Genomic DNA, 16,192 nt, shown 5'->3' on the forward strand with positions numbered 1-16,192 from the left:
CCCCCAGCTTTGTAGGTTAGACTTGCAAGACTGTCTGTTCTCTGTCCAGGTACCTGCCGCCAGGTGAATAGGGGCCTTGGTCGTGAAGTGGGGGTGCAGAGAGCCGTGGGGTGTGGCTGATGCGCACTTTCTCTTGGGGCAGCAGGACCAGGGCTGCTTGCTGTTGGTTTCGGCTCCTGTGCACCCCGACACCCACCCTCCCCGGCCAGGCCTCCAGGGACTCCTCCTCAGCACTAGCACAGGCAAAGGCATCTAAGGTGGCCATCAACATCTGGGGCCTCTGCTCTTCCCTCCGTGACCAAGCACTCCGTGGCCTGGTTTCCGCTGTACATTCTGAGTGAACACAGGGCCACCTATTTAATACAGCCTTCTAGAAAATTCTTTTCTGAGCTTCTCCAGGAAGGTCCTGTGTAGCCTACAGTAGGCCTAATTAAGCCGAGTCACTGTCCACAGGCCCAGGGGCTGGAGGTGTGCAGCAGGCAGGGACAGGCCAGACCAGTGGGCAGGAAGCAGAGGGGCTGGGAGGCAGCAACGTGGTGGAGCCCTGGGTTCTACCCTCAGCATCATACTAAAAATAAAATAAAATAAAGGTATTGCGCCCATCTACAACTAAAAAAAATGTCCTCACAGATCCTGGGACACAGGAGCCAGGCCCCAACATGTGGGAGCCGTCACTGTGTCTGCCGGGCCAGCTTCTCCCTCCTGAGTCCCCTAGACCACTCATAGCTACCTTGGCCGGGGACACATGAGCTAGCTGCGTGCAGGCCCCTCACCCAGCCCTCAAGTCCAGGCGTCCGGCCAACTCCAACGCTCTCCCACTCCCACAGGGAAGGACTCCTAGGCCAGTCAGCTCCTTAGGCACAGGGACAAGAGAGTGACGCAGGTCAGACAAGCACTGAGCGCTCTGTCCCCTCACAGATTCTGCTGACTCCTGGGCTTTGGAGGTCCCCAGCCTTCTTGGTGCTCCTATGAACTGACTTCCACAGGGAGGGGGCCTCTCCCCAGACACAGCCCTCTGTCCTGTGGCACACTGGCTCATGCCACGCAGCAGTGACCCTCAACGCTCCCACCTGCCTGGGCCCCCGAGACCCATCTCATCTCAAAGTCCACATGACCCCGCTAAGACGCCCGTCCTGAGCAGTGGCTGAAACCTTCCAGCTCATCCCAGGGCCACCAGGGGGCTGACTGTGGACACGGGGCTGGCGGTTCCATGCAATTCCTCACTTAACGCTCACAGCCAGCCTGAACCAGAAGGCTACTGTGGCACCTGACAGAGAGGAAACCAGGACAAGAGGGGTTCTTTGGTCCAACAGAAGGGACAGAACTGAGGTCTGAGTTCCCATCTGAGCAGCCCAGGGCCCCTGCTGTCACATTTCCTCTGTGACCTGGAGGTTCCCAGCGAGCCAGGAAGGTTACAGCGTGGTCTGGGAAGGAATGCGGGTGGGCAAAGGGGCAAGGGGCACCTGGGCAGGGCCCTGGCTCACCTGCAGCAGCTCCAGGTCTGCAGGCTCCGCCTGGGTGGGCACCAGCTCCGTCAGCATCTCCGACATCACCCTCACATTCCCACTCACCATCTCCAGCTCGCTGCGCAGCTTCCCAATCTGAAACCCACGGCCGGGAGTCAGGGAGCAGGGTCTGCAGCCCCTGGCGCCCGGGAGGAGCGGCCTGCCTGGCTGGCCCGCTCCCCAGGCAGCCTGGCTCCTGGCTCCCGAGACACAGCCCAGCCTCAGGACCTGTGGTGGGCTTGTCCCCCAGCCCCAGGGCCCCGCACAGGGGCGTTACCAACCGTTGCCATCTCCAAACCCAGGAGCCAGGTCTGGCAGGCAGAAGCCGAAAGGCGCAGGCTGCGGGGAGAGAGGCGCCGTGTGGCAGCAGTGCGCCAGCCTCTCCTGGGCCCAAGGTGGAGCTAACAAGGCCCTGGGGATGGAGGCTCCTCAGGGAGGGGACAGGCTGCAGGCCCTCTCTCTCCAGGGAGAGCTGGGGCTTTGTCTCTCTCTCTCCTAGGAGGATGGGGACTTTGTCCCCCACTCCTTCCTGGGGGACTGGGATTTCTTTCTTGACCTTGGTCTGCTTTAGTGTCCCACTGTGCCACCAGCTTGAGCATAAAACTCAGCTTTAGCAGTTGTCTCAGTGACCAAAGGGAGCCAAGGGCTTGGGCTTGGGGGACAGCGTCACAGTAGCCTGAGGTGCTCAGCGAGGTGTCTTCCGAGGCGGGACCTGGGGATTCTGTGCTCACAGAGGCTTGTACGCTGATCGCCCCCACGAGACCTGCCTACAGAACCCCTTCCTCACACATCGGCTCCTGGCTCCGGCAGCCACAGGACTACACTGTGAGAAACGCTGATGGACTCTGAATAGTGTGACCACGTCACAGTGGTCTTCAGAATATGAATGCCACCGGGGAAATTCATGACTGTGATAGCGCTCGCCATTTATGGGCTGCTTCATAGGAGCTAGCACACGGGTTGCTGGCTTAACCTTGGCCACAGGTAGATGGCCTCCCACGTCCCAGCTTTCACAGCCTGGGGACGGTCGGAGCCCCCCTCTGTTCACAACACCTGAAACCTCTGGACCAGCGCTGCGGTGTGAGAGAGCGGGGAACGCGACACATCCAAACCACAGGGTCCTGACCGCAGGAGCCTGGGGGTCACCCACCACACTCCTGACGCCATCACACGTTCCAGGGGACAAAAGCAGACTGTGAAACTAACCGAGAACCTCTCAGCGCTGCTTTGCGAGGACCCTCTGGTACTTCGAGGTCACCAGTCTTAACCCATGACCTGCTAGACCTCAGGCAAGCTGCTCGAGGTCATAGCCAGGGCGGGTGACTTTTGATTAGAGGTGGTTCTACATTTTTTATGAGCCTTGAATTATTTTGTCCAGCTGGCAAAACTTTTCTGGTGGCATCTATGACGCTGGGGCGATTTCACACTGGCCAGGAGATAACAAGGCACAGGTTTCATCAGCTGACTCTGGAAAGACCCCTCGCAGGCTCGATCCCACCCAGAGCAGCTCACACCAGTCACGGCCTCGGCCAGCAGGGCTCCCAGCTAATGGCTGAGAGGTCGCCTGAGATGGGCCACCCCAAAGCTGGCCAAGAACCTGGTAAAACTGCCCGAGACTCTCCCGCTCCGCCTCAGAGCTTCTGCGGGAGGCTCGGCTCGTGGAAGCAGGAGGGCGCTGCGCACGGGCCACGTTGAGTTTCTGTGCAGCCGTTTCGGTCACAGCCTCCGTCAGGATGAGACCTTAACCGAGCACAGCACCACACTGATAAAGGGGAGCCCGAGGCTGAGGGGCTGTGCACTTCTCTGGTGCTGCCTGGACAGCGTGGTTTGGAAAATGTCAGGTCTCAGACAGACCTGAGCTCCCTCCCATGAGCTGTGTGCCTCTGGGTGAGTGAATTCACTCTCTGAACCTTGCTCTAAAGTGGGAACAGTAGCACCACAGATACTGATGGGGGCTCCACCCCCACACCTGCCTGGACCCAAGGGCTGCTGGGGGCTCGTCTGCCTACCTGCTCCGGGGTTGGTGTGATGGGCGCATCGCTGGGCAGTAAAGCTGGGGTGGGCAGAGGGGTGCTGTGCTGGCTCAGCTCCCCTCGCTGACCACTGTCAGAGCCTAGGGAATTCTGTCCTGATGATGTCTCTGAATTGAACACGGTCTAGGGGCAAAAGACAGTTGAGCAGGGCCTCCCGGGAAGGCCAGGCCACAGCAGGACCTGGGGGTGAGCTTGCCCTGCCCAGAATTTCAACGTGGGGATCCTCCTCACCCTCTGGGGTGTGTGGATGGGTGACAGCATGTCCAGGTCGGTCATGGGGAACTCCAGGCCCTTTCTCCGCAGGTCCTCATAGACGGCGACGACACCTGTCAAATCCGGGGAGCTGCGGAACGCGTCAGCCCAGGACTGAGAGGCGACAAGGGGACATGGCCAGTAACCACTGCTCACCTTCTTCCCTGTGAGCCCACCCACCTGGCGCCTTGGAGGGAACAGAGGCCCTTTCCCTGACTTGCCAGTCCTCTTATTACCACCTGCAGCCAGCGAGGGACAGAGTGACCAGTCTCGCCACACCCACTTCCACACCATCTCCCCAAGGCAAACAGGGCCTGGTACCGGCCCCCACCCCCAGCCTGGGGCGAGCAGGACTCGGGAAGGACCCCCCCCCCACCGCCTCCACTCTCCTGGCCCCGCCCCCGGCCCACCCTAGGGCTCACCTGGATGAGGCTCAGCACCTTGTCGTGCACGATGGTGGGCGGGTTGTTCCTGGGCAGGATGGTCCTCACCAACACACTCTCCACGAAGTCCTGGCTGGCCACCAGCACGTGGAAGCGGTGCCCGCAGTTCTTCACACAGGTTTCCAAGACCTGAGGGCGAGAGGTGCCCAGGTGTGCCCCAGTTAGAGGAAAGGAAGTGCCCGGCCTCCCTCCAGGCTCCTCCTGTGTCCCAGGTGGGAGGTGGGGCAGAAGAGAGGGGACTTCCTGATGTGCGCCGCGCCCCAGTACTCGAGCTGTCTCGGGGCGGGGATGTGCAGGGGCTGGCGTGCTGGCTGCAGCCCCTCCTCCACGGGTCAGTGTCCCCTGGATCCTGATGCTGGTCCTCAGCTGAACTGTCTAGAGGGGAGGCAGCTCTCCAAGGGGAAACCAGAACCCGAGCTGCCACACCTGGGGACACTGGTCCCGAGGACCAGTGCTGGGTTCCCTCCCTCCCCTGGTGGGGTTGCCCTTGCTTGTCCGCTCAGCCAGACCCTCCTGGGGACACTGCTGCTGTGGGGGGAGGCTGGGACAGAGCATGCTCCTTCCTATGCCCAGCCTAATCCCCCTGAAGCCAGGACACCCACTTGTGCCCGCCCATTCTGGGGCCTGGACGGGCTTAGGACGGTGGGCAAACCTGTTCTCAGCCCCTGGCACTGCCCTGGGTTCATTTTTTGGGGTGGCAAAGAGCCAGGTGACACCTAATTTCCTGCCACACCCCCTCCCTGGGCCTGAGTTTCCTAAGCGCCTGTAGGTTCTCGGTGCCAGTGGCTCGAAGGTGAGGTGGCCTCTGTCTGCTCCCACATCACCATCACTCTGCCCTCCAGAGGAGCCCAGGGGTGGACCGTCTGCTGGGCCTGAGGGGAAGTGGCCTTTAGCAGACTGTGGTCCTGTCGTGTAGTCGATGGAGGGGAGGACGGATGGACAGACAGGTGGGGCACTCACCGTGAGAGCCAGCATCACCTCGTGGAAGTTCTTGTTCCCCACGATTCTCTTCTTCACTGCGCGGAAGGCATCTTTGGGGCTGAGCAGAAGGAAGAAAGAAAGGCTCAGGCAGAGGACCCCTTCCTCACGGAGGCTGCGCACCTCAATCCAGGGGGCCCTGGAACGGCCTCGGTGTCTCCTCCTCCCTGAGCTGTGTCCGGATGGGCTGCTCAGCAGGGCTCCCCGTGCGGGGCCCAGGCCTCCTGCTGGACGCTCCCTCTGGGGAGAGGTGCGAGTGCTTGTCCAGAGGCAGAACCACAGGCCTCCCCTGCAGCCCCTGAGCCTGGTCTGCACCGCACCCTGCCCCGCGGCGTCTTCCTCACTGAGGCTAATGGCCTGCGGGCAGTGTTCTAATGCCCCGGCCTGGCCGGCCCTCTATCTGTCCATCTGGCCTTCAAGTCTGACCGAGCAGGGACCTGCCAGCCAGTACTGATCCATCAAGGGCGACCCGGGAGCCTGGAACCCTGGCACAGGTCCTGGGCAGGAGGGAAGGTGTGGGCAAGGCCTCCAGGGCAGACCAGGTGTGGGGCGAGCTGGGCCAGGGCCAGTGGACAGGACAGGACAGGGCAGGGAGGGAGGGCCTGGCTCAGAACCTGGCCCAGCAGTTCCATGCAGTGCACCCTGGGTAGCTTCCTGCCCTTCCTGGGCCCTTGTGTGGCCACTGCTATACTCTGGGTGTGGAATGTCCCCCAGAGGTCCCCGGGGGGGGGCTATTGGGAAGCCGCAGAAGCTTTGAGAGGTGGGCTTAGTGGGAGACCTTCAGGTCACTGGGGTGGGTCCTTGGCCTCCTTCTCACTCTTCTTTTGCTTTTAGGCCATGAGGTGAGCGGTTCTGCTCGGCTCTGGACTCCTGCCACCACGGGCTTGCCTCGCCAAGGCCTAGAGTAACCCCAGAACTGTGAGTTGAAATAAAGATTTTCTCTTAATAAGCTGATTATCTCGGGTACTCTGTTATAGTGATGGAAGCTGACTGGCACAGGTGCCGCTCTGGGGGCCACTCCAGGCTCCAGAGGGACTTGTCTCTGCTTCTCACAGCATGGCTGGAGGAAAGGGCAGTTAGCACATGCTGTGCACCTGGGTGTCCAGCACCCTGCTGGGAGCCAGGTGGATGACAAGGAGGCCACAACCCAACGGAGAGACTGTGGCGAACACACTGAGACTGTCGACACGCAGGCCCAGGGCACGGCTGCCTTGGCTCACGGCAGGCCCTGTGCCTACTGCCGTCCTGGGGTCAGCAGGGAGATGGAGCTTGCTGTCTCCAAGGACACTGCAGTGACCTCCAGCATCACATCCACAGGGCGCCAGCCTTTCCGGAGGCTCCACGAGGCTTTCTGCCTGTCTTCTCTCCTGGTGGCCTGCCCTCTGCCCACCATCCCCCCCACTTCACTTTGAGGAGCCTCCGGACGAAGTGAGCATCAAGCCAGGGACACGGACACTGGAAGGACCCAGCAGCCTCTGCCTCTCCTGACTGGGCCTCCACTCTGGGGCCCGGGCACCTGCAGCCTCCCTCCCCTCTCCATGCAGAGTGCACCTGGCTGAGAAGCTCTCTGTGCTGGCTGAGGGGTCACTAGATCACCCCAGTAAAAACCAGAGAGGGACGTGTCGACTCACTGAACACAGGACGCACCTGGCTGCCTTCCCACTGGCTGTGGCCACCACACCCCTCCCCGCCTGTCCCTGCAGGGCTTTCCTGAGGACAGTGACCCCTTCCTGCTCCCCTCAGGGACTTGGGCTACCATTGGAAGGATCTAGAAGAGCTTGGCCACGGAGGACAAAGACCTGGAGAGTGACGGGGCTTGTCCAAGGTCGCGTCACACAGCTGGCTGGCAAACACTAGTCAGAGGAGAGAAGCTGAGACCCTGACGCCTCACATCATGTCCCCTGGCAGGGCTCCACAGCACGGGAACACCACGCCCGCTGCCCGACTGCCCGGCAAGCGCCGCTTGGACCTGCCCTGCTGTGTCCAGATCTTAGGGAAGTGAACGTGTGGCCCGCGTGCGCTCTTGCTCAGAGGGAGCCCGCTGTCCCTGACGCATAGTCCACCCCTCGGGATGCAGAAGGGCGCCAGGCCACTTCTTCCTCCCCTGGGAGCCTCCAGCTGGCCTCGTCCAGGGAGCTGCTGCGGCGTGGAGAGGCGGTGTGGGTGGCAGCATGCAGGGACCTGCTGTGACATGGGGCTTTGAACCTCTTTATGCCTCTCAGCCCCCAATAAAGGGACTGGCCTGGATCATGGTCCAAAAATGTTTGAAATGCCACATGGTCACCGAGGTGGGTTCAGAGGACCTGGCAGCCCCCCCACAACAGGGCCATGAGCTGGACGGGACTTTGTGGCTGGGATGGTGAGGGGCTGGGCGGGGCTGGCAGAGATGCAGGTGTGGGTCCAGCAGGTGTGGACTTCCTGTAGCTGGCCCTCCCGCCTGAGGGTCCTTAGCCCTCCGAGGGTCCTTAGTCCTCCGAGGGTCCTTACCCCTCCTCGGTCTCATTGATGATGTCGCAGATCTCCATGTTGAGGGCCCAGTCCTCGCCCTGCAGGGAGCCGTCTGTAGCCTTCTCTGGGGAGGAAGCAGCCACAAGTCACAGGTGTGCGAAGGCCCGAGTGGGCAAATGTGAAGAGTGGGGTGAGGAGGGAGGGGGACACGAGGCAGACCCTTCTGGGCACTTAAGATGGGCCAGCTTGACATACATTAGCCCAGTTGTCACTTGACTATTGTGGTGGCCACCTGGGGCTGGGGGCACCCCTGCCCTTTGGCAGAAGAGAGGAAACCATGGCCCAGAGTCTGCCAAGTGGATGAGCAGGGCCAGGAATCTAGGGGGCCTGGTCTCAGACTGCTTGTCTTTGACATGGTGACAGGGCCAGTATTGCTCTGATTTTGTAGAGTCCCCTCTTGACTGTATGGTGTCTTTGGAGTTGGGAACCATTCATGAGGTTCAAAATGTAGAAATTTCCAGATCAGCATACAATGGAGAGTAGATCTCTGTGTCCCTGCCCCAGCCCCCCACTTCCTAGAGGGACTCACTGTGACCAGCTTCCTCTGCAATCTCCCAGAGACCTTCTTTATACAGGAATCGAGGACGGCATTACCAACAGGTGACCCGGCCTATCCCCTTTCAAGCCACAGTTTCTGCCCACCGATCAGGCTAATGAAGAATTGCACTGGGACACAGTGGTGGCAAGATGCACAGAGGCACTGCCCTGCGGGCCCAAGACTGGCCCAAGAACGTTCTCAACCAGTCTGTAGAGGACCAGGAGGGCACCTTGGAGGGCAGGCTCATCTTTCAGGACATGCCCATGCTGGGCTGGGGACACTCCTGCTCTCAAACTGGGCCTTCCCAGACTCCGGTTTTGAAACCAACCTGATCTCAATGCCACCCTTGGGTCCTGCAGCCAGACAGATGGCTAGTGGGCCAGAACATGGTCAAGTGGCAGAGGCGGAAGGGCGTTAGTGCTCCCTTGGACTGTGGCCAGGGACAGGGATGTTGAAGGGCTCCTTTTTTTTTTTAAAAAAAAATATATATATTTTTAGGGATAGATGGACACAACACAATGCCTTTATTTTTTTTATGTGGTGCTGAGGATCGAAGCCGGGTCCCGCCTGTGCTAGGTGAGTGCTCTTCAATCCCAGCCCTGAAGGGCTCCTTTGAAAGGGCTGACAGACAGACTCGTGCCTCCCACAACTGTTTACTGAGGGTGGCTTTTATGTGCCACACTCGTCACCTTGAAGACTCACACACTGACAGCCACATGGAGGATCCAAAGGTGCTGAGCGAGTGTCCCTTTGAGCAGAGGGTCCCACCTGCTGCAGGAGGGGCAGTGGACATTCACACATGACACTATCACGTCCCAAACCATGACGCTGTGTCCCCAGGAGAGGAGAGTGGCCATTATGTTCAGGGTGTGCTGGGGGGTTGGTTGGTTTGGATGTGAGGTGACCCCCAGAGGCTCACGTGTGAGACAACGCAAGAAGGTTCAGAGGACCAATGATTGCGTGGTGACAGCCTTAACCCAATCAGTGCCTTAATCCCCTGATAGGAATGGCTGAGTGGTAACTGAGGCTGGAGGAGGTGGGCACTGGCAGCTGGCTTTGGGGTAGGTACTTTGATTCTGGTGAGTGGAGACCTGTCTCTCTGCTCCCTGACCGTCACACGAGCTGCTTCCCTCTGCACTCTCTTCCACCATCACGTTCAGCCTCGCCTCAAACCCAGAGGAGTGAGCCTGCTGTCTAGGGACGGAGACCTCTGAAACCATGAGCCCCCAAATTAACTTCTCCTTTAAAGTTGTTCTGGTCTTGGGGCTGGGGTGTGGCTCAGTGGCAGAGCGCTTGACTAGTACGTGCAAGGCCCTGGGTTCGATCCAGGTATAAATAAAATAAAGATATTGTGTCCATCTACAACTAAAAAATAATGTTTTTTAAAAATTGCTCTGCTCGGGTCCTTTGCTCATAGCAGTGAAAAAGCTGACTGAAACAGGGGCTTTAACAGGCTCCGACTGGGGGACCACTAGGGGCCTGCAGGGAGCCAGGGTCAAGGGAGGGCTTGTGTCCCACAGGCCATGCCCAGCGGCCCTCCAGTCCCATGGATCAGAAATCGTGGAGTCACCCCTAACTCCAGGCTTATGTATCCTGGCCAGTGCCAGCTCCCAGTCTCCTTCCGTCACACCCGTTCCCTTCCTGCTGTCCCCAAGCCGCTCACCTGTGGACAGCTGCCTCCGCCTCTCCCTGCTTCCGGTGGGCTCCAGCCCACCCATTCTCCAGGCTGCCCAAGAGAGCATCTTGGAACTCCAGAGCGCCCACACTTCCCCGGCCCCCACCTTCCACGGCTCCCTGGTCAGCCTGACCTCCAGGACCTTCCACGGTGATGGTTTAACCTCCACAGTGACCTGCAGCATCACCAGCCTGGAGGTGGGGTGGTGGCCTCCAGCGCGGGCTGTGGGCGCCTAACACTGCGTCCCTGGCCTGTCTCTCGCTGGGGGCTGGGAGCTCTGCACGGCCAGCGCTCTGCCCTTCCTGGACCTTTGCTTCCAGTGCCCCCAGCTGAAGCCTCTCGAGACCCCCCAGCACACCCTGAAAATGATGACCTCCCTCTTCTTCTGGGGACAGAGCTCTGAGGTTTTGGAAGTGTTGGGGTCATTTTGGAAAGACAGCGACTGTGGAGGGGAAGTGGACATTCCCAGGTGAGGGGAATCCCACACCAGGAGGCAGCGGGGTGCAGGGCTCCCGGAGCACGAGTCTGGCGCTCCCCAGTGGGCAGAGCCACTGGAGATTCTGGGGCTGGTGCTGTGGCTCAGTGGCAGAGCCCTTGCCTAGCACGTGTGAGGCCCTGGGTTCGATTCTCAGCACTGCAGATAGATAGATAGATAAATAAATAAAGTACACTGACAACTGAAAAAAAAGAAGATGGAGATTCTAGCAGGGAAGCTCAGGAGGCCGAGGCAGGAGGACCACGAGTTCAAAGCCAGCCTCAGCGCTTTAGCTGATCCCTGGGCGTGGACGGCAGGACTGGGCATGTGGACTACTTTGGCACCAGCAGGCAGGCGTGCCAATCAAGGGCAGAATTCCAACCCACAGGAATCTGAGGCTGTCATGTTTTTGTTTTTAACCGTGACCGTAACCCAGCTATTTTAAGAAGGGGCAATAAGAACACTGGTGAACTGGCTCCTGACCCTGACCTGCTGGCAATGCTTCAAGGACAGATGGGCAGCAGGTGGGCCTTGTTTCCCAGCACCTGAGGGAGCCAGACCTGCAAACCCATGCCACTGGGCGGCTTGCTGCTGCCCCGGCCTGGCACTCCCTGGTTTTGGGTCACGGGGTTTTAGGTCAAGTTGGGGGAGCGAGGCCCAGGTTTGAGTGGGTCTGGCAGCCTGTCCTCTCTGTGGTGGGCCTGGTGCAGACACGTCTCACTCAGGGGGCTCCAGGTGATCTTCCTAGCTTGAGGGCGACATCCCCTCCCCTCAGACAGTCAGGCCCAGCAGCGGCCCCGCCTCTGCACGTGGCCCTGCCTCTGCACGTGCGGAGCTGCCTGCCTGGAGGGAAAGGGCAGCGAGGTGCAGGCGAGGGAGGGCTGTGACAGGCCCAGAGGAGGGAGGAGGCCACCACGCCCATGTGGCACCTGCCTCACTCCGGGCAGCTGCTGGGCACCCAGTCCTGGCCTGCTCCTCCTGAGCTGTGCCAGAATCCCAGGAGACATCCTGTGCTGCACAGGAGGAGGCCGCCTCTGTGGGAGCTACAGGGAGCCACCGCCACTCGGCCTTCCCTGCCACCTGGCCACTCCAGCAGTCGCCCGGCCTCTCCCCGCAGGGCTGGCTCTGGATCAGGCCCATCACCTGCCCAGGCGGGACCGCCACCTGCAAGCTCTTTTTCTCGAACATAATCTAACCAGAGCTCCTCTGTTTAAACCCCGTCTACGACCCCCAGCTGCCCAAGGGTCACAGACCTGACCTTTCCAGAACGCCACCCTTCACGCAGGTGCCAACAGTGCGTTCTCTCTCTCTCTCCCTCTCTCTCTCTCTCTCTCTCTCTCTCTCTCCTTCTCGCTCACACACACACACACACACACACACACACACACACACACATGGGCGCTCAGCGCACCCACAGACACAGATGCCAAGCTGAGGGCTCTGGGGCTGGTAACTTGCCCACGGCCACAGTTTGTGAGCTGCACAGAGTCTCCCCAAGGGATCCCCCAGGTTCTCGTGTCCATACACCTCACCACCATGTCATGGGCCTCTAGAACTGTGTCCAGGACCCACGGAGACGTGGGGGAGTAAAACCAAAGTGGCCTCACCCTCAGTGCAGATGCGGTCCCCTGGGAAGTGAAGCCACTGGACAGGGAGGGCAGGCAGGTGCTGAGTCAGTGGGAGGGCCCAGGAGGCCACAGAGGAAATGAGCCGCCACACCCACCCCAAGGCCTGTGTCAGCTCGAGGGCAGACTGTGTCACTCCTCATCCTGGCCCTGACAACGCAGTGAACAATGACACAATGACTGGCCCCCACTGAGCCAGTGTCACCACCCTGCACCCCAGCTGCTGGGATGAAGAGGTCTGCTGCTCAGCCGCCCAAGGGCTTCTGGACTCCGCCCCTTCCCTTCCTTGAAGGCCGCCTCCCCCCCAACTCTCAGGAGGCGCAGAGGGAGGGTCACCGTGTGGGGAGCGTGGGACTGAGCCCCCAGGCTGCCCAGGTGCAGTTTGATGTGAGGGTCACCCCTCCCCACTTCCCCCAGGACCGTCCACTGCATTCCACGCACCAACCTCCAGGCAAGGACAGAGTGGGGACGGGGTGTTCAAGGACATCGTGAGCTGTCACACCAACCCCAAAGCCCCAGGCTTCTTGCTAGAACAGGGCAGAGGCTTTCTTGGTACTTGCTGCTGAAAGTGGCCCTGATCACGACTCCTCCATGTCCACCATGGAAGGCCAGCTGTGGTTACTCTGGCATGGACCTAAGTGACAGGGCTTCCCTGAAGTTAGGGGGGGCGAGGCCCAGGTTTGGGTGGGCCTGGTCCTTCCTCCTGCCTCTTCACGTGGCTTGGCTTCCCGCCATGCCCGGCCTGCTCACCCTTCCTCAGGCTCCTGGGCACTCAACCTGCCCTGTCCTAGGAATGTGCCCCCACTTCCCACGCCCCCCTCAGGCTCCTAGCCCAGCTCGAGGTGGGATCTCCAGCTCTTCGTACTCGGTGGCCTACAGTATGCTGCTCAGGCATAGCTGGCAGCCACTTAGTGGACTCCTAGAAAGACTCTCTGTCTCTCCCACAAGGCCGCGGGTTCCTCCCAAGATGCCCAGTTCTCCTTAAGGAGGGCCCTGGCCCAAGGTAACCCTGTAAACCTGCAGCACCTGTGTCCCGAGCGGCTGAGCGGGCTGAGGGATTCGCCAGCACGATGCCCCTTTCGAACATTTATTTATTTTTATTGTTATTTATTTAATTGTCAATGGACCTTTATTTTAGTTAGTTATATATGAGGTGCTAGGTATCGAACCCAGTGCCTCACACACGCTGGGCAAGTGCTCTTCCACTGAGCCCCAGCCCCGCCAGAATATTTATTTAGATGAAGTTCTTGCACCTTTTGACACTCATCAATTCCTTGGTAGCTGGTGGGTGGGAATTCTAGCCTTTCTTTCAACTGGAATATTTTTTAAAGTTCCATGTCCCTCTTCCATCTGGCCTCCAAATTAATACCATCAGAACCAGGACCACTCCACTCTGGAGGTGGCCTTCTGACTGACTCCCTGGACACAGACTAGCTGCACTGGCCACCAGGAAGCGCAGTCAGGAAAGGAAGCTTGGGAACCTGCACCCTGCCCTCACCTGCGCGTGCTGGACCCTGGACTCACTCTTATTAGCTCCCCCGCAAGGACTGACTGCAATGGCCTCACTGCGTTTAAAGACATGCTCACTGGCTCATGGTATTTTGCTTTTCTAGTCTCCCTTGCAGCTACTGATGGCCCCCGGACACAGGTGGTACCCCTCAGGGGCTCCTGGGCTCTCCTAGTAATAGACACAGGAAGCTGGTGCCGTTGGTTAAGCTTCTGGTTGCCAGGGTGGATCCAATGTAAGGGGACAGGACCCAGGAGGAGCTGTTACCGATCGGACTCATTCTGGATGGACACGTGTTTACACCAAGGGAAGCCCCAGAGGCCCTTTGATCCTAAGGGCAACACTGAGGAGGAAGAGTTAGAAGCACGTGGTATGGACCCAGACAAATCCCACTTCAATCCTGGCTTGAGCACCTACTAGCTGAGTGGCCCTTGGTGAATGTCTCAGCCTCTCTGTGTATTAGTCCTTCCGCAGAATAACCGAGCACTCGCCTTCCAGAATGTGAGGTGAGAGGGTGCATTTTAAGCACATTTTGTCCACTGAGCACAAAGCACACGCCAAAATGAATGTGATCTGCTACAAAAATATTGTCCACGAATGATCTTTTGAAAGTTTCAAGTACTCCCATAAAAAAAGACTTTATATATTCAGAGCTAGTGGTAGAGCCACTTGCCTAGCATGTACAAGGCCCTGGGTTCAAACCCCACCACTAAAAAAGAAATAAATAAAAAGAAAAATTAATTTAAAATTAAAGAAAGAAGTTACCTGTATGCAGAGGCCAACTTCTTTTTTCAGCCTGCATCTTGTCTTGAAGGCTATTTCCACATGGAGAGTTCTTTCCAGACCTAGCCTGGAAAGTTCCACCAGCTTCCTAAGTTGTTGAGCCGACCTTCCTCAAAACTCTGGTGCCTCTCCCTGTCATTTTTTAACCACAGGCCACTAGAGAACCCTAAAATACATTGCAGAGGGTATTACTTTCGCAATCCACAATTTTCAACTTGGTGTAACTAACTATAGGACCCAACTGAAAAAAATGTCAGTTAGACAAAGGAGTTTTTTAAAACCACTCACATAAGAGGGAGAAGGCTGTGCAGGCCAGGGCGTGATGGCCGCTCCCCTCTCCCAGTGCAAGAGGCTGGAGAGTGGAGAAGGGGCTTGCATTAGGGTCCTACACACACACACACTCTCTCTCTCTCTCTCTCTCTCTCTCTCGGGATGTTGATTGATTGAGGGAATTGGCTCATGTGATTGTGGAGACTTGGCAGATCCAAAATTTGCAAGCAATATAGGCTGGAGGGCTGGAGGCCAGGGCCAGGTGCAGTTCAAATGCAAGGGCAGTCTGCCTGCAGAATCCCCTCTTGTTCTGGGAATCAGTCTTTTTCTATTAAGTCCTTCAAGTGATTGGACAAGGCTCACCCACATTATGGAGGACAATCTGCTTCAAAGTCTACTGATGTCAATGTTAATCTCATCTAAAAATATCTTTCCAGAAGCATGTGGAACGTTTCACTAAATATTTGGGTACCATGGCCCAGGCAAGTTGACATGTAAAGTTAGCCACCACAGTGGCTGTACTGTACCCAAACAAATTCAAGTTGAACAGTGGATACCACTGTCTGCCCTCAATTCTCAGCCCCTGTGGCCTGGGTGGTCCTCTCCGGTCCCTGCTTCCCCTCAGGAGCTCCCCTCTGCACTTCTTGGGTGCTCCATTGATTGCCAAGTTTCCCGTGTCCTTTCCCTATGAGGTTCTGTCACCTGCCTCAGGTACACAGATGGGAAGGGGAGGGACCGGCACCTGAACCCAGCTCCTCTGAGGTAGAGGCTAAGCTTGGAGCCCACGTACAGCTGCTAAGACCAGGGCACCAAAATGTGTCACTCAGAAACCCAGTAGGCCAGTTCCCGGGCAAACATCAAGACACTTATAGACGGACATTAACTTTAATGTGGGATAGAAAAAAACCAGGAACTAGCTCATCAAAGCCATGACTATGGGGATATAATTACACAGGACAGATCAAATTAAAATAGGCGAGGCAATTAAAGCAAAGATGGACCCAAATAAAGGTGGCATGCGGGTCCACGGGTCACGAGTGGGACTAACGCTGGGTGAGCACTGGCCAGCAAGGAGGGGGAGCTAACCTGCCCCAATCCCTGCTTCTCACAGGGGGAGGGCCCGAGCTAATGAGAAGACACTGAGGTGTTTGTTTTCGCTTTTTCTTAAACCAGAAGAGTGGAAATCCTTTCCGGGACTTTACTCTTATTTCTCTGAGCTCAGTGAGGGAATAAAACCTATTTACCAGCTCCATCCAGAGTCAGGCAGAGAGGCCTTAATTCCCAAGTGAGACTCGGCTCCACCCCACAGGCTGAAACCTGACCTGTGGTGAGGGAGGCTGCCACCAGCCGGGGCTCAATCCTCGGGGACACAAAGACCCAGAAAGAAACCAACACAGGCCTGCATTGGAGTCAGGGCCCTGGACTGGCACCTTAGCTCTGACACTAACTCTGTGCCCAGGAATCGACAACAGTGAGCATCACCACGGTACGGTCACCTCCGGTGCGCAGGCCCCAGGCCAAGGGCTCCACAAGGCCGCACACAGCAATCCCCTCTGGCAGGTGCCATTATTAGTCTCGTTTTACAGATGAGAAACTGAAG

At 58.2% G+C, this 16,192-nt stretch overlaps 1 protein-coding gene across 2 annotated transcripts in view; it reads right to left on the bottom strand.

Annotated features, from left to right (window-relative positions):
- Tom1 (target of myb1 membrane trafficking protein) overlaps positions 1-16,192 on the bottom strand; it is a 31,470-nt gene that overhangs the window by 11,686 nt on the left and 3,592 nt on the right. The window contains exons 2-7 of one of the 2 annotated variants that reach the window (XM_027939944.2): positions 7,699-7,783; positions 5,194-5,272; positions 4,213-4,362; positions 3,770-3,904; positions 3,515-3,661; positions 1,485-1,601 (exon numbers count right to left, since the gene is read on the bottom strand). In XM_027939944.2, the coding sequence (XP_027795745.1) occupies positions 1,485-1,601; positions 3,515-3,661; positions 3,770-3,904; positions 4,213-4,362; positions 5,194-5,272; positions 7,699-7,783 (713 nt within the window). The remainder of the gene's footprint in view (positions 1-1,484; positions 1,602-3,514; positions 3,662-3,769; positions 3,905-4,212; positions 4,363-5,193; positions 5,273-7,698; positions 7,784-16,192) is intronic. The other variant, XM_071609557.1, reaches the window with a different exon arrangement.

The sequence above is a fragment of the Marmota flaviventris genome, chromosome 3 (assembly GCF_047511675.1).
Source record: "Marmota flaviventris isolate mMarFla1 chromosome 3, mMarFla1.hap1, whole genome shotgun sequence".
NCBI classification, from domain to species: domain Eukaryota; kingdom Metazoa; phylum Chordata; class Mammalia; order Rodentia; family Sciuridae; genus Marmota; species Marmota flaviventris.